At 42.2% G+C, this 25350-nt stretch overlaps 1 protein-coding gene across 1 annotated transcript in view; it reads left to right on the top strand.

Annotated features, from left to right (window-relative positions):
- The window catches only part of LOC126413223 (odorant receptor Or2-like), a 61916-nt gene that overhangs the window by 1971 nt on the left and 34595 nt on the right, over positions 1 to 25350 (top strand). Inside the window, exons 2-3 of the mRNA XM_050083120.1 lie at positions 21671 to 21770; positions 21912 to 22016. Coding sequence (XP_049939077.1) covers positions 21671 to 21770; positions 21912 to 22016 — 205 coding nt within the window. The remainder of the gene's footprint in view (positions 1 to 21670; positions 21771 to 21911; positions 22017 to 25350) is intronic.

The following is a 25350-nucleotide window of genomic DNA, read 5'->3' on the forward strand; positions in this document are numbered from 1 at the left end:
CTGTGGAACGGCTTGCCATGCCATTTCCACCTGGCGCCTCAGTTGGACCAGCGTTCGTGCTGGACGTGCAGACCGCGTGAGACGACGCTTCATCCAGTCCCAAACATGCTCAATGGGGGACAGATCCGGAGATCTTGCTGGCCAGGGTAGTTGACTTACACCTTCTAGAGCACGTTGGGTGGCACGGGATACATGCGGACGTGCATTGTCCTGTTGGAACAGCAAGTTCCCTTGCCGGTCTAGGAATGGTAGAACGATGGGTTCGATGACGGTTTGGATGTACCGTGCACTATTCAGTGTCCCCTCGACGATCACCAGTGGTGTACGGCCAGTGTAGGAGATCGCTCCCCACACCATGATGCCGGGTGTTGGCCCTGTGTGCCTCGGTCGTATGCAGTCCTGATTGTGGCGCTCACCTGCACGGCGCCAAACATGCATACGACCATCATTGGCACCAAGGCAGAAGCGACTCTCATCGCTGAAGACGACACGTCTCCATTCGTCCCTCCATTCACGCCTGTCGCGACACCACTGGAGGCGGGCTGCACGATGTTGGGACGTGAGCGGAAGACGGCCTAACGGTGTGCGGGACCGTAGCCCAGCTTCATGGAGACGGTTGCGAATGGTCCTCACCGATACCCCAGGAGCAACAGTGTCCCTAATTTGCTAGGAAGTGACGGTGCGGTCCCCTACGGCACTGCGTAGGATCCTACGGTCTTGGCGTGCATCCGTGCGTCGCTGCGGTCCGGTCCCAGGTCGACGGGCACGTGCACCTTCCGCCGACCACTGGCGACAACATCGATGTACTGTGGAGACCTCACGCCCCACGTGTTGAGCAATTCGGCGGTACGTCCACCCGGCCTCCCGCATGCCCACTATACGCCCTCGCTCAAAGTCCGTCAACTGCACATACGGTTCACGTCCACGCTGTCGCGGCATGCTACCAGTGTTAAAGACTGCGATGGAGCTCCGTATGCCACGGCAAACTGGCTGACACTGACGGCGGCGGTGCATAAATGCTGCGCAGCTAGCGCCATTCGACGGCCAACACCGCGGTTCCTGGTGTGTCCGCTGTGCCGTGCGTGTGATCATTGCTTGTACAGCCCTCTCGCAGTGTCCGGAGCAAGTATGGTGGGTCTGACACACCGGTGTCAATGTGTTCTTTTTTCCATTTCCAGGAGTGTATTTTAAAGAAAAATTTTTTCTTCAAACTGTGGAAAATTCCAAAAACACTAAAATATTTAATACATACATGTCACATAAATTTGATCTTGAAAACATAAATTTAATCCACCATGAAACATAAAATAACGCAAGAAGTGTGAAACTGGTTTAACTGAATGACGTAAAACGTACAAGACAAATAACGGCGATTGAAAAAATGTTCAAATGTGTGTGAAACCTTATAGGACTTAACTGCTAAGTTCGTCAGTCCCTAAGCTTACACACTACTTAATCTAAATAATTATCGTACGGGTAAACACACACACCCATGCCCGAGGGAGGACTCGAACCATCACCGGAACCAGCCGCACAGCCCATGACTGCAGCGCCTAATCCCGCGCGGCCGGGGATTGAAACAGTATCAACGAATCATTTTCCTGTCCCTAGAGAGAGTGATAATCAGAAAACCTGAGGTAAATTTTGGAAACTGGGAATCACCACGGAAAGTAGTTAGTCATCAGGAATCACGTAATGCGGACACATGGACAGCGGCAACGCGACAAAGCTTAACGCCTTAACTCCGGTAGATTCATAATTCTGTTTCTTTGTGGTCCAAATAGCGTATTTACATCTTAATCAAGGCCGAAGTTCATACGAGCATTCTACAGCGAAACATCTTGACTAAAGCGATTAAATGTACCAGGTGTAGAAGTATGGAACCAGTATTTCCCTACAGATGGTGCTAGGCGTCGCCGGCCGAAGTGGCCGTGCGGTTAAAGGCGCTGCAGTCTGGAACCGCAAGACCGCTACGGTCGCAGGTTCGAATCCTGCCTCGGGCATGGATGTTTGTGATGTCCTTAGGTTAGTTAGGTTTAACTAGTTCTAAGTTCTAGGGGACTAATGACCTCAGAAGTTGAGTCCCATAGTGCTCAGAGCCATTTGAACCATTTTTTGCTAGGCGTCGGTGTAGGGCCCGTGAGACCGCGTCTGCAGCGCCATCTGCTTCCTGTAACGGCTGGTGATGAATGTCAACACACAGTAACCCCAGTTCCATATATCTGCATCTCTTTCAAACCCGTAAATATGTCGAGTTTTGTGCCTACAAACTACTATGTGCTGACTGCATTGGTTTTTCTGTTATCATTTGAATAAAATTATTGCAGGATTACATAGAATGCTTGTCGGGGCTTTCGGCAAAAATGCTCTTGGGAAAACACAGGGTTTCGAGTGGTTCAAATAATTCGAACACGGTGATTTTGACGTGAGAAACGACGAGCGCGGAAAACCACCGAAGAAGTTTGAAGGCAACGAATTGCAGGCCTTATTGGCTAAAGATAATACTCAGACACAAGAGGAATCCGCCGAACAGCTGAATGTGACGCAAAAGTCGTTTCTATTTGGTTGAAAGCTATGGGAAAGGTGCAGAATGTATGAAAATGGGTTCCGCATCAACTGAATGAAAGACAGCAAGCAAATCGAAAAACCAATTATGAAATGCTGCTCGTCAGATACAGAAGAAAGTTGCCTCTCTGCCGAATAGTGACAGGTGATGAAAAATGGATATATTTTTAGAATTCTAAGGGTCGTAAATCAAGGGTGAATCCAGGCAAACCGTCGACATCCACTGCACGACCAAATCGCTTTGGAAGAAGACAATGCTCTGTGTTTGGTGGGATCAGAAAGGTGTCTTCTATTATGAGATGCTAAAACCTGGTTAAACAGTTAACACTGAGTGCTGCCAACGGCAAATGATCGATTTAAATCGAGCATTACTTGAAAAACCAATGGAACATGGAAAAAGGCAACACAAAGTCATATTTCCCCATGGTCACACATAGAAAAATGGGTCGGGGAAACGATCGGGGCGTTCAGTTGGGAAATACTAGGGCATGCGGCTTATTCTCCGGACTTGGTTCCGTTCGATTATCATCTGTTTGCATCACTGGGAGACACTCTCGCGGAACAATGCTTCGATTCCTATGACGATGTACGAAAATGGCTCGCTGACTGGTTCGCTTAAAAAAAAAAAAAAAAAAAAAAAAAAAAAAAAAAAAAAAAAAAACTTCTTTCTGGCGTGGTATTCGTAACGCAGATTATTTTGAATAAAATATTGTTTATCAGTTTCAAGCAGCAGACGTGTAATTATTGCAACCAAATTCCGGTTTCATACTTCTACGTCTGGTTTAACTACATGGCGGCATTTCCCACACTACTACTGACATCTAACTGGACGCGACCAAAAGCTGCAAAGAAACTGGACTGGGAGAGTGTCACATCGCAGTTTGGCACAGTGTGCCTCCTCTGATAGAAAAGGTCCTTGTAGCTAACACCGCGCAATGTGGCAATGGGAAAGGTTGCCACTGCTGTCGGGCAGGAAGGGAGGGAGGCCTGGGTCAGTCTATGCAGCTCGGCCTCCTTGTGGTCATGAAGGTAACCATGTGACGGTTGCCAGTTCTGCGAACTTGATGGGTGGAGCTACACGCCTCGGCGAGACGACAGCTTGAATTTGAAAATAACGGCTCTCCGCTTCAACAGAATTTTTCAGTCCTATGAATTTTCTGAATAAACTGATTGGTGAGCATGAAAATTGCTCCTTTGCCACCGTTCGAGAATCTCCTAGACAGGTACACCATAAGTGGTGTCAGATGGGATCGGAGAAAGTTGGTTTTCGTCCATGAACGATTACTTTCATTGATTTTTTAATTAATTCATTTATAGGTCAGTTATTAGCGTCACTGAACTTATCATTATACACGCAATACGAATTTGTGACTGGAAGTGTGATTTTTATTTCAATTCACTTTTTTGGTTATGGACTGTGCAGCTGCCGTGATTTCTCCACGTGCTTTACTAATATCAGTAAAGGCTCCTGGTTCCAGTAGCTTCGATAATAGCATGCGGATGGATTTGACGTCCGAGCTGTTCCGACTCGTTTTCAAACAGGACAGGTCTGAGGGTCTCCCAGGACATAGGAATGCCTCAGCATCACGTACACTGTCCATAGAAGCACATTTAATTCGTGGCACCGTGATAGTGTCATGAACAGTATCACATGAGGATGAAGGATGATCGTGACACACTGTTGTACTGTCAGGTCCCATCAATCACTACTGCCCACGACCTGAAACTATATCCGATGACTCCTACGTCGTGATCCCAGGAGGAACACTGATATGTCTCTCCAAATCATTGGAAGAACGGCACTTCTCCTCCTGTCGTCTCGGTACCCCCTGGCGAAGTCATACTGGGTATGGCAGAACTGTGATTCATCACTGAACACAATGCGAAACATCCATCAGTAGTCCATGCGTCCCAGTCATCGCACAGCTCCAAGCGAAGCTCTTTGTGTTGCGATGCTAACGGCAGCGTATGAATGGGGTGGTAATTCCCGCGTCCATCTGCAGTTACTCTCTGACTGATTGCGTGGAATGATGTAGACTGTTGCGGCCAGTCCATTATATATCGTCAGAAGGCACGCGCAGAGGCGTGGTCGGTGCACAAAAATGGTGATGCTCTCTTGAGCTGCTCAGACGTGGTCTAGTGAAGCCTTTATATGCTTGGTATCACGTTCCCATGCGGTACAACATCAGGCTACTGTTACATCCGATGCACCAAGAATCTTAGTATTGCACGATTAGACCAGTCGACAACTGCAGCGTCACTATTGCATTCTTGGTATGCAAATGATTAGGATTTCAATTCACTCTATCAAGCTGTTCTGTTTTGCAGAGCGCATTGAAACCATATCATTCACATACCTGGGGAAAGCTACGGTACATCCGAAATGTCTTCTTAGTGCTTCTCTTTTTTTCAGGCAGTGTATTTCCATCTTTCAAAGACTCTTCATCACTGCACCCATCACCTAAAACACTTACCTTGGAGTCACATCAAAAGGACTTCTTCCTATGATTTCGCCAAATCCATCTAGATAAACTACAGGCCTTTTGTACTCGGTACAGATATGCTATAAATGCATAGTTTGCAAAGACGGAGCTCTAGAGGGGCAATATCCCTAAATTTCTTAATAAATTTATGTCCATCTTTACACTGCCTCAACCAATAACACCAGCCAACGGTTAAAATGTAATTTTTATGAATTAAATGCTTGGCAACTATATCGACCACGCTGATAACGAAAACGACAATGAAAAACTCGAATTAGCTCTCGTTTCAATGTTGAGGGAGGTGTATTTAACCGTATTTTGTTAGCATTCATTGTCGATACCCTCCCACATAGGTTTGGAAATCCCGCTAATGGAAGATAGACCAATGAAATTTAAAACAACAATATCTGTCTGTATTTTGACACTAATTTTAGCCCGGGGTCGTAGCAATAAGGAGAAACGGGAGCAAAAGGGGGGAGAGGAGCATGTTCCATTTACGCGTAGTTTGATTCTGTTACGAGTTGTGTTCTGTTTGTGTGCTGCAAGACGTGTTACTGATGTCTAGTTAGTGCATTCCATAACAGCCCGATGCCATTTCTTCCATTGTTTCGAATGTGAAGAGAAATTGGTATTTTATAGCGATGTACGGGGACTAATGGCAACTGTGGGCATAGAGCAGAAAAGTAATCAGTCGAGGTTCTTTATTGACTACTCCAGAGTAAGTCTCAAATTTGTGCTACTGCGTAATGACAACGTGCTACCATCGAATCCGATTGGGTCTGCACCTTACATGAAAGAAACATATGACAACACGAAGCAATTGTTATGGCGATTAAACTATGACAACTTTAAAAGGCAGATTACAGGGGATCTGAAAGTCATAGGCATATTACTTGGGCTGCAACACGGCTACATCAAATTCCTTTGCTTCTAGTGACTTTGGGATAGCCACGCGAAAGCACTTCATTACAAAGGAAAGATTAGTCTCAGTGTCAACTACATCAACCAGGTTCTCACAATGTAACGCACGAGACACATGTCGAATCCCAGAAGATAATTCTCCCTGCACTTCTTATAAACTTGGACCTAATGAAAAATCTCGTTAAGGCCTTGGACAAAACTGGGGAAGCATTTTCTATTTGTGTGAGAAATTTCCACGTCTCTGTGATGCGAAAATAAAAGAGTGGATTTTCGTTAGTTCTCAGGTAAGCATATTGTATGAAGATCAGCATTTCAGCGCCATCCTCACAGGTGACGGAAAGTTAGCCTGGGATGCGTTTGTTCAGTATCAAAAAACATTCTAGGAAGTAAGAGGGCAGAAAACTGTAAATATCTAGTGGCAAACCTTCTGCACTGATTCTACAGACTGGGCTGCAACATGTCTTTAAGTTACATTTCCTAGATTCTCATTTGGACTTACCTCCTGACAACTCGGGTGCTGTAGCCGACGAGCACGGACGACTGTTTCACCAGCAAATTTCGGTCATGGATATGAGACACCAGGGATAGTGGAGTGCGTCGATGTTAGCCGACTACTGCTGGCCACTAATCAGGGAATCACAAGCAGAAAAATACGAACTCGAGGCAGAGCGGTTAGGCCTTACTGACCTTCCTCTGAGGGATAACAACAAGGTAAATACATGTATAAGCTTATATGGGCAATAACATAAAGATATCATAACTTCAAAACGAGAGCTAATCTTGAATTTTCAGTAACAATTTCGTTATTAGCACACCCGAAAACATAAATATTAGTTGCTTTCATCCCAGTTACAGAAAAAAGTAAATTTTTGTTGACCAGTGCAACTGATGTCTTCGAGAGGCGTTTCCGAGACTTCGCACTCAATTTCGTGTTGTAGTTGGTCAAACCACTTTCCAAGAAACAGCATCTTAATTTTGCAACAAACCTTGCATCTGTTCGCGTTATATGTTCTGCAACAGAGAACAAATATCACCACCAATCAAATTATTCGTAATACAATAAATATGGTAAAATAGATTTACTAATTTTCATTACTTGTTTTCTCCATTCGATGTAGTTCGACTTCTTTGTTGGCTCAACAGGTAGAAGAACACGTTGAAAAATTTTTTGGAGGGCTTTATGTTTCACATAGAACAATTAATTTTCTTATTATGAGGCATTACAATTTCAACATTCAGATATCTCGCAGCCTCAAAATACATACAGTACAACTACTTATCGCCAGATTCATACAGCAACAATTTCTCGCAACCGCCTGCCAAGGAGAACAAATGTAAAGCATGTGTCAAAGAAATTCTTTCACATAACGAATGAATTTCTCATGAATAATCTTTGAATGTCAACGACTTCAAATGGAATTAATTTTGAAAAAATAAATTGGAAATAGATGTAACAATAAAAAGGAATTAAGTGTTTTGAAAAATTATAAAATTAATATTTTTGTGTGTTGGATCCATGTACAAGAATGCATATTCTGTGTGGAAGTACACAAAACTACTTTACTGATGTTGCTAAAGATATACCGAACGTGAAATTACAATTTCCAACTTGTTTTTATCATTTAGGAAATTTATGGAGTACAATGAATGAGAAATTTCTTTTCATAATGTATATGTGTAGCACATGGTGAATTATTGACCACTTGCATTACGGTACGCAGAGACGTTACTGTCCACAATATAACTTTCTTAGTTGTAGTATTCTAACACAGTTCTCAAGACAACTTCTTTACTAAAATAGTCCGTTCCAGTTAAACTGCGTTCCCGTTTACATCGTTTCCATGATGAATCGAGGACGACACGCACACACGCACCTACAGCCTCTGACAAAGTTTCGATACAACGAACACAATGAACTGTTCTTTCTCAGACTCTATAGCATTCTGCAGCCAATTTCCGCGCGTCTTCAAAGTTAGTGTTCAGCCTAGCTTCTTCATCATGACAAGGTTTGTTGAAAATCTTTAAGTTGTTATATATTACATACTTTGTTTGTTGACTACCGTCATTTCAGGGCTGATGAACTCGAAGAGGACGTTGCTACCACCTATACTATGTAACCTTGCTCTTCTGTATCGCTCACAAGTACGTTGATCGACAAAGAAATGAAGCATCCAGAAAATATGGTGTAATGTCAATGTGATTTCGTGCATATGCGCTCTCTCACATAGTATGCACGTGATTAGAGCTGATGCTATGAGAGGTAGAAGATCCACTATAAAGCGTTAGCACTGCTCGCGTTTAATGTTGTTCGCAGCCAGGTAGGGAGTGTAAGCGACATGAATACAGTCAGATGATGTGTGATGCTTGTGAAGGATACGGAGATGCCGTGTTCTCGGGTAAGACATTGTTATGAGATCTGACAGAATTTGAAAGTGGCGCCATTGTGGATCTCCGTTAGGCCGGCTAGTCTAATCGCATAACATCCAGACTCGTAGGGCATTCGGATGTTACAGTGGCTCGATTTTGTTCTGCACATGATAACGTGACCGTGGACATACTTCTAGTGAAGGATTCACTCGACCACGCCTGAGCAACTACAAGAAAAGATCAATGTCTTATTTAGGAAGCATATCTTTAAATATGTTCCTGTCGCCCAAAAACAGCTAAGAGACTCTCTACTATATTCTGTGTCTTCCTGCACTTTAGGTCAGAGACTAGCAACAGCCGTACTGGGAAATAACCGTCCTATGCGTAGACTGCTGTTAACACCACTACACAAGCGGCCGCATTTGTAGTATTTCTGTCATATGTGCATGGACTGTCGATCGATGGCACTGCATTGTGTTCAGTGACTGCTGCAATTCTGCGCTACCCCAAATAGCCATCGTTGGCAAGAATGATCGCGGCTCGATTTTGCGTGGCTAAGCAGTTTTACTTCTGTCGTCTTGGAATAGGAGGCCGCCTTGTATGACTTCAGATGAATGTTGGTAGTGATTGAGGGAACCCTGACGGTATAAAGGTACGTCACAGGTATGCTGAATCCTCATGTTTTATCCCTCATGCGAAGCAATTCTGTTGCCATTTTTCAGCACAGCAATGCTCCACCACGCATAACACGTGTCTGTATCAATTAACAGTGTGAAGATGAGGTACTCCCATTGGCAGCAAGATCCACACGTCTGTCCCCGAGATATCATATGTTGGACCAGCTCGCATGCAACTCTGTTTCATTGCCAGTATACAGCATATGAAGGACAACTTACACCTCGCCTCGTGCATTCGGGAGGACGACGGTTCAACCCCGCGTCCAGCTATCCTGACTGAGGTTTTCCGTGATTTCCCTATATCTCTCCAGGCAAATGCCGGGATGGTTCCTTTGAAAGGGCATGGCCGACTTCCTTCCCAATCCTTCCCTAATCCGAAGAGACCGATGACTTTGCTGTCTAGTCTCCTTCCCCAAACAACCCAACCCCAACACGCCTCATGGAAGGATACAACGCAAAGGAGTTCACATATTCAGGCTATAGGGGGGCGCAATGCCATATTGGTAAGCGGACTCGTTCTGCCAAGTTCTTTCTACTTTTGACTCGATTTTGTAACCGTTGAAATAATGTCACATTTCCTCCAAAACCTTGAAGTTTTATTCCGTTTCTTAACGCCCTTTGTATGCTTCACTTTTTTTTCTGAGGCAGAGTGTCGAAAGCAGAAAATTCACGGAACAAAGCGGAACCAACCACCTGAAAGTAACGGGCTGTGACGGCTGACCAGCTACTGACTAACAGACAACATTGCTTTGTTAGCGACGAAGTGGGGTGACGCATTATCGGCAGACAATAGCCTGTTTTCCAGACCGCGATTAGACAACAGAATGGATAACAGATAATACGAATAGCGCAGTATGGAGAGTCGTGAATCAAACAAAACTTTTCCAAAACGCAGTTGTTGTGGCCTTCATTACGTAACTAGTCTGCTGAGCTCCCCAAGCTCTCCATCCCGTGGAATAATTTTCTCTCCTCCATATCCGAATGGTGTATTATTGGATACCGCAGGATATTTTCTGTCAATAACTGCCTTCTGTTAGTCAGGTGTTGCAACAAATTTCTCTTTCCGCAATTCAGTTGAGTATGTCCTCACTAGTTACTCGAACTGTCGCTCTAATACTCACAAACTCGCGTGTAATATTGTATTTCAAAAGCTTCTTTGCTCCTCTTGTCTGAACTGTTTGTCAATGTGTGTTCCTTGCTTTTGACTGTATGCATATCACGTCTAACTCAATCACAGTGAGTTATTGTGCTGCCAAGATACAAAAACTCCTCTGTTAGGACATCTTCCTCATTTCTTAATTTAATTTCCTCAGGATCGCTTCATTTATTTCGTCTACATTCCACTACCTTTAGTCTACATTTGGTGATTTACCTCTTTTTAAGACCATTTCTTCCAACCTCTCTTTGAAGTACTTTGCCCTTTCTGATAGAAAACTTAAGGTTTATATTACTTCTTCCTGAATTCTTCATCTCACACCCTTCGCAACAACTGCTTTTTTCCATGCCCCCGTGCCGTATAACTGAAGTCTCGTTTCTGTGCCAGTTGCAGGTAACTGTTCAGTAAAATAATTCTCGCAGTATTGTTGAAACGTCCCCTTTGAAAAATTATACATGACTGTGCTTAAACTGACATACAATATTTTTAGCGCAACGCAATCTGACTTTCAAAAATCCCTACAAAAGAATGGCCCTGACTAACATTAAACTATACCTTCCAGAAATCACTTACCTCACAAAAATTTTCATTACTCGAACTACTGTAATACAGCGAGCGCCACTACTGCCAGCTAAATAAAAGATTCAAACTAGGGAAGGCACTAACTACTGATAGGGATAGTTAGCAAATGAAAGATATTAATAGAGAACAAACAATGTATTTACCTTAATAGTCACAATATATGTAGCAGTTCATGACAAATTACAAAACTCCGCCATCTCTCTCCCCACATCCACCACTGCTGGCGGCTCACCTCCAACTGCGCAACGCTACACGCTGTTCACATTCAGCTGCCGCTGCCCAACACTACAATGGCAGACAACAATGCAAACTAGCCACAGACTGCACACAGCACAGCCAGTGATTCTCTCACAGAGCGCTATTTAACATTGGCAATAAGAAAACATAAACAGCCTACTTACATAGCCCCCATGCTCCCCACAAAAATTTTACAAATGGTTTTGGGCAGTGGCCAATAATGATTTGATAAAATTTTCATAATTACAATAACAAAGAAATTAAAGGCACACGATTATTGATACAATGTTGGTCAAAAGCGAAAATTTTGTCACAGTCCATAAAGACAGTCCTGATCATTCATCATAATAGCAATTACAGTTTTTTTTTCACAAAGTCTCATTAGTAAAAGAAATTGCACACAGAAGTAGAGGATTTCCATGCAATCTTGAAGATGTAGTGTTGTCCTTCCAACGGAAAGGCAGTGCTGACTCTTGACATGCAGACAGGTAATGGGCCACAACAGAGCAAACCCACAGCAGAGTCAGTCGAAGTTTTGAAGAGTATTGGTAGGTAGGTCATCACAGAGCATACCCATTGTATTCCTGGTAGAGATTACGATATTGGTGGGCCACCAGAGGTGCAGACCCACTGTAGTCCTTGTAGAAATAATGGTATTGGTGGGCCATCAAAGATGCAGCCCCAATGTAGTCCTTGTAGAGATAATGGTATTGATGGGTCATCAAAGATGCAGACCCACTGAAGAGTCTTGCGGATAATGTCGCAAGTCCATAACCACCACTTGTGCACTCACCAAGTTTTTGGAATTGTCCTTAGAACCAGCAATGCTGTTAGCCAGTCCCTTGCTGAATTATTAACACACGTGCAAACACTATCAATCCCAACTTCTTACATATTGTGCATTACTATGACCAACAGAAATGTGTGCAGTGAAATGAATGCTTACAAGTTACTTAATTAGATGAACTGGTGTCAATTACAATATTATAACATGAGAATACAATTACAAAGGTACAAAATACATCATTAAAGAACATAGCAATATAGATAACAATTGTAGTAACACAGCCTTTACAAAAGAATAGAAATAAACATATACATCAGTGTTACAGGAATTATGACATAAGTACATACATAAAAGATCAGAATAACTTTCGAAACATCAATTTCACACATGAGCATTAAAATAAAACAGAACAAGTAATGTCTAAACATCTTTACAAAGTAAATGACATAGTATTAGAAAAATTCTACAACATAAATCTTATTAGCTAAACACTTAAAGACAGGAAAAAGACAAATACACAATGGTACATACACACATAGCAAAATAATACAAAAGGAAAGGACAGGGTTTGTTTTACTGCAGTATTTTGGATGGAGATCTCCCTTGGTTCATCATTATTCCCAAAAGTCCTATCTATACCTGATTTCTGTACTTTTCTCATATAGCCTCTCAGTGCATTTCTTCAAATTCATGGCAACTCATTCTCTTATGGGCTACCCCCTCTTAAGCTAATTTAAATCTACTGAGCTCAGATACTAAACTAAGGGACGAGGCATTGCAGCAGCACAAAACAAGTAACACAAACAGCAAGAACAAAAAAATTCAAATTTGCAAAGCAAGCTACAGTAAATCTAAATTACCAAGCAATTAAACATTACAACTAATATGAGGCAATGCGCAGCAAACAAGAAAAATAAATCAGTAGTAAACTGGCTTAGCAGAGTAACACAAATTCAAATTCAGTAACACTATGCCTGGCAAACAGCAGCAGAAAATGAAATACCTAAACATGACATAGCTCAAGTAGAAAAAATAGTACACTAAAGATAACAATGCAGATAAGAGAAATGTATATTCACATCTTAATGTCTATGTAATTAAAGTGGTGCACCACAAGAAGTTATTCTACCAAAAAAGTTACCAAGTACTTGAAAAGAAAATGATATATGCAGTTACTGTTATAAGTCCCTTCTTATTGTTCTTTCCATTCCAAGAGCTCCTTTTTCGAAGAATGTGGGTCATAAAATAATTATTTAATAGATCTGTTGACAGAAAGTGTTCACATTAGCAAATACATTTAATTTTATTTTATGAAACCAATGCTGCAAGACAGCTGGAAACCAGATACCAAATTAAATAAGCAACTATGTACAAAGTAAAGCATAAAATAATCATTCAGTAGTCAGGAGGCATTTCATAAGTTAGCAGAAATTCTCTCAATTCTCGTAGATAGACACTTGTTATAATCAGGTGTGCAGATGTAAGAATGTTTCCAAGTTATGAGCGTGTCGTATTTGCGATGCAATATGAAACGTCCCCTTTGAAAAATTATACATGACTGTGCTTAAACTGACATACAATATTTTTAGCGCAACGCAATCTGACTTTCAAAAATCCCTACAAAAGAATGGCCCTGGCTAACATTAAACTATACCTTCCAGAAATCACTTACCTCACAAAAATCTTCATTACTCGAACTACTGCAATACAGCGAGCGCCACTACTGCCAGCTAAATAAAAGATTCAAACTAGGGAAGGCACTAACTACTGATAGGGATAGTTAGCAAATGAAAGATATTAATAGAGAACAAACAATGTATTTACCTTAATAGTCATAATATATGTAGCAGTTCATGACAAATTACAAAACTCCGCCATCTCTCTCCCCACATCCACCACTGCTGGCGGCTCACCTCCAACTGCGCAACGCTATGCGCTGTTCACATCCAGCTGCCGCTGCCCAACACTACAATGGCAGACAACAATGCAAACTAGCCACAGACTGCACACAGCACAGCCAGTGATTCTCTCACAGAGCGCTATGTAACATTGCCAATAAGAAAACATAAACAGCCTAATTACATTGTATATCCCATGTCGTCTTATTTTATTTTCTCTTCCGTTTCAGTGATGATGTTTTCAAGTTCAACGAACTCGTAGAAGATTTTAGACCTCGCTGTTATGCAGACAATCAGCGAAATGCGCCTGGAAGTGTGTGCATTGACACAAACATGGCCCAGCCAAATACCTGTCACTCTGAAGTGCGCTGGTAGTAATTAAATTGGACGAGTGTAGTAGTTTCAGTTCCTGTTGCGGTCTAGGGTTCAAATGGTTCACATGGCTCCGAGCACTATGGGACTTAACAGCTGAGGTCATCAGTCCCCTAGAACTTAGAACTACTTAAACCTAACTAACCTAAGGACAACACACACATCCATGCCCGAGGCAGGATTCGAACCTGCGACCGTAGCGGTAGCGCGGTTCGAGACTGAAGCGCCTAGAACCGCTCGGTCACACCAACCGGCGCGGTCTAGGGACAGCGTCTTTAATATGTAAGCAAAAGATTCTTGTTCCCATGTTCGACTTGAGCTATTGCTTAAATTTGAGTACAAACTGTGTACAACAGAGGTGGAGAACTTCTGGCGTAAGATGACACCTTTGTTATGGCAACGGCATTATCACTTTGAAAGACACCAAGGCCATCCTCTTACCCTCGGAGTGGGAATCTGACTGTGAAAGGTGGAAGAATCAGCAATGATCAACGGCATGAGGAACCAGACGGCAAAGAAAACTACTGCATTAAAATCACTTAATGATGTCCTGTAATTGTAAAAGTGTCACCCTTCTATCGCCATTGTCTAAAGGTTCTGAATTAGTCCCCTCCGCCACAGTGGGCGGTGTTGGGTGGGGAGGGGTGCGATGGGAGGTGTGAGAAGAAGATTCAATAAGAATTGAAAGAATAATATTGTACGAGACCAAGTGTAGAATGTCAGATGTTTGAATGTGGTGGGGAAGTGTGGAAACCCGGAAAGACCAATGCAAAGTTCCAATCTAGATACTGAGGAGGTCAGTGAAGTGAAATAGAAAAATATATGGTCAGAAAATATTGAGTAATGTCAAAAGCAGCTACAACTGGTGCAGGACCCGTTATGAACAGGATGGTAGCGCAGAGAGTGAATTACTTTGAACCATTCAGGGATGGGATTAATGTCATCATAATCGAAAGGTAAGAAACACCAACAACAATAACTGAAGTTTACATGCCGATACCTCAACCACAAGATGAATAGACTGAGCAAGTAGATGAGGATTCGGAACATGTAATTCAGTATGTAAAGGGCGATGAACATCTACTAATTATGAGTGATTGCAACACTGTTGTAGGTGATGGAACACAAGGAAGGTGTACGGGGACTTGGTAGTAGAAATTAGATTAGATAAAGACTAATAGCGCTCTGCAGTATACCTCACCTGGAAATGGGATATACACTGTTCACAATAAGCGGAGGAGGTGGAAATACGCTTGGGAAATACCTAGAGCCACAGGAAGCTACCAGCTGGTCTACATCATTGTGAGACTAAGGTACCGAAATCAGATACTGCACTGTAAGACGCGTCCTGGACCAGATAGAGACTCGAATTACAATTTAATAGCGATGAGTAGGCCGGCGTATAAGGAACACTTTGGGAAGAATCAATATTGCAAGAATTGGGATACTAAAGTAGAGGAATGATGACGTACGAGTGGAGTTCACTAATTGTGTAGATACTGCGATAATTAAAACCGCAGCTTAGCTTTAGAGGAGTGGCTATTTCTAACTTGGAGAGACAAATATAGGTGTAAGGAAGATAACTTCGAAGAAACGTTGGCTGACAGAAGATGTACTTCAACTAGTCGACGAAAGTTGGAAGTACACACATCCCCAAGAAAGCACAAAAATGCAGCAATGAACGGCACTTAGGAACGATATAAATAGGAAGTGTAAATTAGCCAAGGCGACGAGACTGAAAGAAAAACGTGAAGAGAAAAAAAGAGAAATAACCGTCGGAAGGACAGACTCAACTTATAGGAGACCCAAAGCCACCTCCGGTGAAATGAAAAGTAAAGGATTCAACAATAAGTTTTCAAGAATTCCACTGTTAAATGCAGAGAAGAGAGCGGAGAGTTGGAAACAGTACACTGAACACCTCTTGGGGGGGAGGATAGGGGGGGGGGGGGGGAGGAACTGTCTGAGAAAGAAATGGGAGTATAAATGGAAGACACTGTCGACTCGGTACTAAATAAAGAGATTAACAAAGGTTGGGAAGTCTTGCGATGAAGTATTGCAGAAGATAATAGATACAATACGTCCTATACTTCTAAAGTCAGTGGGCGAGGTGTCAACCAACCATACGGCTATTGAAGTTCGTGTGAAGAATGGAGAGGTACTATGAGTCTGTATGAAAAATATCATCCATGCAATCCCGAAGAGAGCAAGTGGGATACTTGAGAGAGCTGTAGTCCAGCCAGCTCAGCAGCTCATTCATCAAAGTTTCTGTCAAGAATAATATACAGAAGAACGAAAAAAAGTGAAGATCTACAGGATGATGATCAGTCTGGCTTTATGAAAGCTATAGGCACCAGAGAGGCAGATTTTACGTTACACTTGATAACGGAAGCAAGAGTGAAGAAAAATCAAGACGCCTTCATAAGATTTTGCAACCTATAAAAAACTTTAGACAGTGAAAAACGGAGCAAGATATTCGAAATTTTTAGAATTATAAGTGTAAACTATAGGGAAAGATGTTTAATATACAATATGTATAAAGACAGAGTAGGAATAGTAATAGCAATAATAATAACAATAATAATGATTGAAGACCAATAACGGATGAAAAAGGTTATAGGGCCAGGATCCAGCATTTTCCCCCATTGTTTAATCTCTAATTCTAAAAAGCCGTAATAGAAATAAAAAAAATGTTTGGAGAGTGGGACTAAAATTCAGGGTGCCAGAATATCAACGAAAACCACTACTAAAACACTGCTACACACAGTGAAAGCGAAAAAAGTACTACAGGGCATATCGAACTGAGCCGTGCGCGGCTTGCAGTCGTGCCGTTTATTGCTCGTCATCTCGTTTTTATGCTTCTGTCGCCTCGTTTTTCTTTTAATTCGATTTACTGGCGTCACTAGGTTGCTACTTTTCTTGCCCGTGTGTGGCAGCAGCAGCGCTTATCGATACGTGCACTGTCGCACTGTGTCTGGAACGACCGCTAGTATTTCCAGGTCGTCGTGCGTCGGGACTTCAGTCGGGACGGAGCGCCAGGGAGGTGCGTGTAGCCAGTGCTCGCCGACCGCTGGCGACACACGTCATCTGTCCGAAGGAAGGAGATTTGAGCGGGACGCCAGTTAGTTGGACGTTCGGTTGGTCGTCTCATCGGGCGACGTGTATTTGGTCTTTTGACCGTTTCTGGGCCTCGTCAGTTGGTCATCTTGAAGGACGTGTATCGGTTCCTTCCTCGTGCAGAGATGTCGTCGCCGATGGGGAGGAGTTACCTCTGCATGGGTGGGTTCGAGCCAGTGGGCCCGGGTCGCCGTGTCTCCGAGTTCCGAACGGACATGGAGTTGAGGCGGGTTGGAGCTGCAGTCAGGTTCGGACGGCCAAGACTCACCCGACCGTTGCCGACACGCGTAACTTGAGTGGGAACGACCCGGGTTGGTCGTTCTGTCGGTCGTCTCATCGGACGACGTGTATTTGGTCGCCGACCGCTTGTGGAAACTCTGTGTGTCGAATGGACCGTCCTCGTTGTTCCACAGTGATTGCTTTTACGACTGTTCGAGTCCTTGAGGAAGGGTGTTTACGTGGAACTGTGTATAGCTTCTGTAATTTCCACTGAGCAGATGAATGCTGTCTGCGTACTGGAGTAGGCAGTTGGTCGCTTGCGACAGACGAAATTGATTAGTTTGTTCGTTGATTCTTCAGGCGTCACTAGGTCGTGTTTCCATCCGATTATTTAGTGTTACGCTTGGCTGCCGGTCTCATCTGAACTGTTGTTAGAGTTTCCTCCACAGGCCGACCATTGGGGCACTTCTGAGCACCACTGTTTGTTGTTAGTAATTGGCATTTTCTTTGGTTGCAGGTACTGTGTATTAATTTTGTCTGCTCTATGTTTAGTACACGGCTTTCAGCCGAATCTCATGTGAAGTATTTTAAGATTAGGCCTTCATTCGTGTTTTATTTAAAATTGTTGTTTGCTACGTATTTAAGCCTTCAGCCGCATTTGTTTTAAAATCTGTGGCGTTCAGCCGTAATATGTAAATCCCTGTCTGTAAAGTTTATCTTTAATTATGTTGAGTTCTTAAAATGCTTATCTTAAGGTTTGTCTTTAATTTTTGGAATAATTGTTTGGGCCTTCAGCCGTCAAGATATCTGAAGTCTTCTTAACATGGTTTTCTGTTGTACTGTGTAAATGCTTGTCTTTAAGGTTCCCTTTTATTAGGTTGAAATATTATTGGCCTTTCAGCCGAGGAATTAACTTTAGTTTTCCTTAATATGGTGTTTAGCCGAAATTTGTAAATGCTCGCCGTTTAAAGAATTTTCCTCTGATGATCTGAAATATTATTTTTTGGGCCTTTTGAGGAGAAGATATTTTATTTTACTTAAGGCCTTCAGCCGTTTGTCTAAATCTTTGTGTATTAAAAGTAATTATTTAAACTTTATTATCGAGAAGTTATTTGGGCCCTCAGCCATGAATTGGTCCTTGATGTTTTAAGGAGAAAACTGTGCATTGTGTTTTGGAGGAATAAAGTTGTGTGTTCTTGTGTAAGTAACAGTAACTGATCTTGGCCCCTTTCCACAACCTGATCCGCTCTGTCCTGCAAAACCGGATTTTACGAACGAAATGGACATTCCAATGAACGCAGAATGTGGACTGATGGTAAAGCAAAAATGTAACAGTGATGAGGAGTAACAGAAATGAGATTAATAATAAAATTAACATCATATTTGGGGACTGCAATGTAGGCGAAGTTATGGAATGCGGTTACGTTGGAAGCAAAATGCGTACGGCGGACGAAGCAAGGACGGCATAGAAAGCACAGTAAAAGACGGCCAATACAAGTCGACTAGTTTCAAACATAGCCAAAGAAGAATTTTCGATCAGTGTTAGTGTGGAGCAAATAATTTTATGGAAGTGAATCGTGGACTGTGGAGGACGCTGAGAAGAAGAGAATACAAGCTTTTGACGTGTGGTGATAGCAGGATGCGGAAAACTAGGTGGACAGATAAGACAAGAAATTTCGAGGTTCACCGCAGATTCGGAGAAGGTACAAACATACGTGTAAACACTGACAAGAAGAAGGAACAGGAGAATGAGATATGTGTTAAGTCAAGAGGGAGGTGTACAGGGTAAACCTGTAGACTGAGACTGGATTAAATCCGACAAGTAACTGACGGCTTTCGGAATGAGATTTTCACTCTGCAGCGGAGTGTGCGGTGATATGAAACTTCCTGGCAGATTAAAACTGTGTGCCGAATGTTTAATCGGAGAAACCTCACTTCTGGACGATAATATGACCACGGCCTTTCGTCTTCTCAAGATAGTGGTCCACCAACAGAACCATCCGAAGATACTTCATAGCCAGAAGTATAGCCCCAATTTTTCCTCATTTCCCAGAGAGATATCACCAGTGTTCAAATGACTGGGGTCGAATTTGAGAACAGCATAGTGCTAATCCTTATCCAGCCACGAAAATTACGTGGTTCTTCTAGATCATTCGAGACAAATTCCTAGATCGTTCTTTTGAAACGGAAGTGTCGGTTACCGTTTCCGTTCTCGGCCCAACTGAACTTGCGTTTTGTCAGTCCCAAATCACAATTTACGCCGATCCTAAGTCCCGCAGTAGCCTTTATCAAGTGTATGAAGCTACACTGGGGGTTTTCCTTCATACTCTGATTGATTAGCAAAGTGTTCTCGAAGATTTATAATACAGGGTGTTTCCAAAATGACCGGTATATTTGAAACGGCAATAAAAACTAAACGAGCAGCGATAGAAATACACCGTTTGTTGCAATATGCTTGGGACAACAGTACATTTTCAGGCGGACAAACTTTCGAAATTACAGTAGTTACAATTTTCAACAACAGATGGCGCTGCAAGTGATGTGAAAGATATAGAAGACAACGCAGTCTGTGGGTGCGCCATTCTGTACGTCGTCTTTCTGCTGTAAGCGTGTGCTGTTCACAACGTGCAAGTGTGCTGTAGACAACATGGTTTATTCCTTAGAACAGAGGATTTTTCTGGTGTTGGAATTCCACCGCCTAGAAATCAGTGTTGTTGCAACAAGACGAAGTTTTCAACGGAGGTTTAATGTAACCAAAGGACCGAAAAGCGATACAATAAAGGATCTGTTTGAAAAATTTCAATGGACTGGGAACGTGACGGATGAACGTGCTGGAAAGGTAGGGCGACTGCATACGGCAACCACAGAGGGCAACGCGCAGCTAGTGCAGCAGGTGATCCAACAGCGGCCTCGGGTTTCCATTCGCCGTGTTGCAGCTGCGGTCCAAATGACGCCAATGTCCACGTATCGTCTCATGCACCAGAGTTTACACCTCTATCCATACAAAATTCAAACGCGGCAATCCCTCAGCGCCGCTACCATTGCTGCACGAGAGACATTCGCTAACGATATAGTGCACAGGATTGATGACGGCCATATGCATGTGGGCAGCATTTGGTTTACTGACGAAGCTTATTTTTACCTGGACGGCTTCGTCAATAAACAGAACTGGCGCATATGGGGAACCGAAAAGCCCCATGTTGCAGTCCCATCATCCCTGCATCCTCAAAAAGTACTGGTCTGGGCCGCCATTTCTTCCAAAGGAATCATTGGCCCATTTTTCAGATCCGAAACGATTACTGCATCACGCTATCTGGACATTCTTCGTGAATTTGTGGCGGTACAAACTGCCTTAGACGACACTGCGAACACCTCGTGGTTTATGCAAGATGGTGCCCGGCCACATCGCACGGCCGACGTCTTTAATTTCCTGAATGAATATTTCGATGATCGTGTGATTGCTTTGGGCTATCCGAAACGTACAGGAGGCGGCGTGGATTGGCCTCCCTATTCGCCAGACATGAACCCCTGTGACTTCTTTCTGTGGGGACACTTGAAAGACCAGGTGTACCGCCAGAATCCAGAAACAATTGAACAGCTGAAGCAGTACATATCATCTGCATGTGAAGCCATTCCGCCAGACACGTTGTCAAAGGTTTCGGGTAATTTCATTCAGAGACTACGCCATATTATTGCTACGCATGGTGGATATGTGGAAAATATCGTACTATAGAGTTTCCCAGACCGCAGCGCCATCTGTTGTTGAAAATTGTAACTACTGTAATTTCGAAAGTTTGTGTGCCTGAAAATGTACTGTTGTCCCAAGCATATTGCAACAAACGGTGAATTTCTATCGCTGCTCGTTTAGTTTTTATTGCCGTTTCAAATATACCGGTCATTTTTGAAACACCCTGTATGAAGAACAGTATTCTGCCAGCATTGTTCGTATTTATATTTATTACTCTTATTAATGCGGGAACGATGTGAATAATTTGTTCCACATGGTTGCACAGGCTTTCATAAATACAGAACTGATTATATATCTGAAAAATAAATGCATACTGGTACTATAATTAAAAGTTATACAACGATTACCGGAGTATAGTATAATAAACTGTTACAAAATGCACTAAATTGCTTTAAAGATAAACTGCCTTTGTGGGGAGATAATTTTATCTTCCCGTAGAGTAAATGGTGTTATCCTATTGTTTAGGAAAATGATTGTTATACTTACATGTGTGTTTGTATACTGTACCTTCTTGACTTAAGCTTCTGTTTTAATTCTCTTGCAGGTTAGTAGGCGACTTGGAGGGCTTAGCAAATATTGTTATTCTTTCCCAATTCATGGGAGCCACAATTATCATCTGTGTGACATTATTCGTAATTACAGCCGTAAGTGTTCTCATTTTCTTGTAGGTGTAGATACTGTATCTTTTACATAACGATCATGTAGAGGTGCAAACACAACAGCAACCTTTCTAACTTTCTTTTGTCCTTACTATGATTATATATTGTAAATTTCTGTCTGTGCAGAGCAAACAACACTTCGCTGCCCTGGTGAAACTAGACGGGTACCTTGTGGTGGTCGTGTACGAAATATTCATGTACTGCTGGTTCGGTGACGATATTATGTACCAGGTAGAACTGCTCGTATACTTTTTGTCACATTTATGTGTTTGGACTTACTGCTGATAGTACATCCATTACAGCAAATTTTGGCGAACAATTTGTCGTCTTATAATGATCACTTATGATTTTTCAATCTGAACAGCTACAAAAAGTTCCCTTTTCATCCCATATCATGGGAAACCCTAGTTATTCTAAGATTAGTGTTGCACGACTTAACTATTTTACTGAAGTAGCTGATCAGTTTGTCTCTGAAGAATGAATTCACTCCGCTTCCGGTGTGCACCCACTGTAACTGTTGAATTTTTACTGGAAACAATATCTAAAATCAAGCAAACAACAAACACACTAAATCTTAAGTGGAGGCTGAAGTATGCACTGCTAACTGATGTAAAAGTGCATTTTTCTCCTCTTTCCCTCATGATGTAATCAAGGTGTTTGATATGATTTAATACTGGCAATCGTTGGTGTAATATGAAGGCTTGATATTAGCTATAGTCTTACTGAACACAGTCGTATGCAGGAAACTATGAAAAAACTCAGCTACATCGACTATTTTTTCTGTATGTGGGATCTCCTACTAAAAATACAGGAAGAAAATGTTTGGCTACAAATGACCACTTTATAAAACGAAATTACTGCAACGAAAACTAGGTGCAACAGATAAAATGTGTCGAAGAAAGACGAGTAACAGAATGTGACAGAATGTTTTTCACTTGTAACCCAAGAATGCACGAACTGTGATAACTATGACTGTGACACAGAAAATGTTGCGCAGAAAATGTAAAAATGTAAAAATAAGCGTTATCCTTCAATTATCTAGGCTTAGTTCAGATGTGTATATCTTCCATGAGTCATATTTCCGATATCTCTGTGATGTGAAAGTGGATATTACTTCACATATGTAATAAACTTTAAATGTAAATACTGCTACAAAGTAACCTCTTATGCAACTGACATTTTCTTACAGACATTGACCATTTCTCACTCTTTCTGTTTGGACATTCATCTGCAGAGAACGTAAGCATCGGCAAACTTTTTCCTGGGATTGGTGTGGGTGAAAGTCCAAAACTAAACACTGGCCATTTTTTAAAATAAATGAGTTGGTTAGTGACGAGATTTGTGTTTCTACAGGAAGTAAATTTTATAGTTGACACAAGAAACTTATTATATGCTAGGCAGTCGATGGTTATCCAGATGTGAATACGGACTGTGCTCCACATCATAGGGGGGGAGGGGGGGGAGTGGAGACACACACACCCCCCTTCCGGCCCCATCCTTTGTGGACGCCCATGACGGTACAGTATTTTGATCACGTAAAACGAAATGGAATGCAGTTGTAGGGGAAGGAGTAGAAGAAAAGGTTACAGGAGAATATCTGCTTGGGACAAGGAATGAAAGAGGAGAAAGACTAATTGAGTTCTGTAACAAGTTTCAGCTGGTAATAGCGAATACCCCGTTCAAGAATCACAAGAGGAGGAGGTATACTTGGAAAAGGCCGGGAGATGCGGGAAGATTTCAATTAGACTACATCACGGTCAGACAGAGATTCCGAAATCAGGTACTGGACTGTAAGGCGTACCCAGGAGCAGATATACACTCAGATCACAATATAGTAGTGATGAAGAGTAGGCTGAAGTTCAAGACATTAGTCCAGAAGAAACAATACGCAAAGAAGTGGGATACGGAAGTACTAAGGAATGACGAGATACGTTTGAAGTTCTCTAACGCTATAGATACAGCAATAAGGAATAGCGCAGTAGGCAGTAAGGTTGAAGAGGAATGGACCTCTCTAAAAAGGGCCATCACAGAAGTTGGGAAGGAAAACATAGGTACAAAGAAGGTAGCTGCCAAGAAACCATGGGTAACAGAAGAAGTACTTCAGTTGATTGATGAAAGAAGGAAGTACAAACACGTTCCGGGAAAATCAGGAATACAGAAATACAAGTCGCTGAGGAATGAAATAAATAGGAAGTGCAGAGAAGCTAAGACGAAATGGCTGCAGGAAAAATGTGAAGAGATCGAAAAAGATATGATTGTCGGAAGGACAGACTCAGCATACAGGAAAGTCAAAACAACCTTTGGTGACATTAAAAGCAACAGTGGTAACATGAAGAGTGCAACGGGAATTCCACTGTTAAATGCAGAGGAGAGAGCAGGTAGGTGGAAAGAATACACTGAAAGCCTCTATGAGGGTGAAGATTTGTCTAATGTGATAGAAGAAGAAACAGGAGTCGATTTAGAAGAGATAGAGAATCCAGTATTAGAATCGGAATTTAAAAGAGCTTAGGAGGACATACGGTCAAATAAGGCAGAAGGGATAGATAACATTCAGTTAGAATTTCTAAAATCATTGGGGGAAGTGGCAACAATACGTCTATTCACGTTGGTGTGTAGAATATATGAGTCTGGCGAGATACAATCTGACTTTCGGAAAAGCATCATCCACACAATTCCGAAGACGGCAAGAGCTGACAAGTGCCAGAATTATGGCACAATCAGCTTAACAGCTCGTGCATCGAAGCTGCTTACAAGAATAATATACAGAAGAATGGAAAAGAAAATTGAGAATGCGCTAGGTGACGATCAGTTTGGCTTTAGGAAAAGTAAAGGGACGAGAGAGGCAATTCTGACGTTACGGCTAATTATGGAAGCAAGGCTAAAGAAAAATCAAAACACTTTCATAGGATTTGTCGACCTAGAAAAAGCGTTCGACAATATAAAATGGTGCAAGCTGTTCGAGATTCTGAAAAAAGTAGGGGTAAGCTATAGGGAGAGACGGGTCATATACAATATGTACAACAACCAAGAAGGAATAATAAGAGTGAACGATCAAGAACGAAGTGCTCGTATTAAGAAGGGTGTAAGACAAGGCTGTAACCTTTCGCCCCTACTCTTCAATCTGTACATCGAGGAAGCAATGATGGAAATAAAAGAAAGGTTCAGGAGTGGAATTAAAATACAAGGTGAAAGGATATCAATGATACGATTCGCTGATGACATTGCTATCCTGACTGAAAGTGAAGAAGAATTAAATGATCTGCTGAACGGAATGAATAGTCTAATGAGTACACAGTATGGTTTGAGAGTAAATCGGAGAAAGACGAAGGTAATTAGAAGTAGTAGAAATGAGAACAGCGAGAAACTTAACATCAGGATTGACGGTCACAAAGTTAATGAAGTTAAGGAATTCTGCTACCTAGGCAGTAAAATAACCAATGACGTACGGAGCAAGGAGGACATCAAAAGCAGACTCGCTATGGCAAAAAAGGCATTTCTGGCCAAGAGAAGTCTACTAATATCAAATACCGGCCTTAATTTGAGGAAGAAATTTCTGAGGATGTAC

The sequence above is a fragment of the Schistocerca serialis genome, chromosome 7 (assembly GCF_023864345.2).
Source record: "Schistocerca serialis cubense isolate TAMUIC-IGC-003099 chromosome 7, iqSchSeri2.2, whole genome shotgun sequence".
Lineage (NCBI taxonomy): Eukaryota > Metazoa > Arthropoda > Insecta > Orthoptera > Acrididae > Schistocerca > Schistocerca serialis.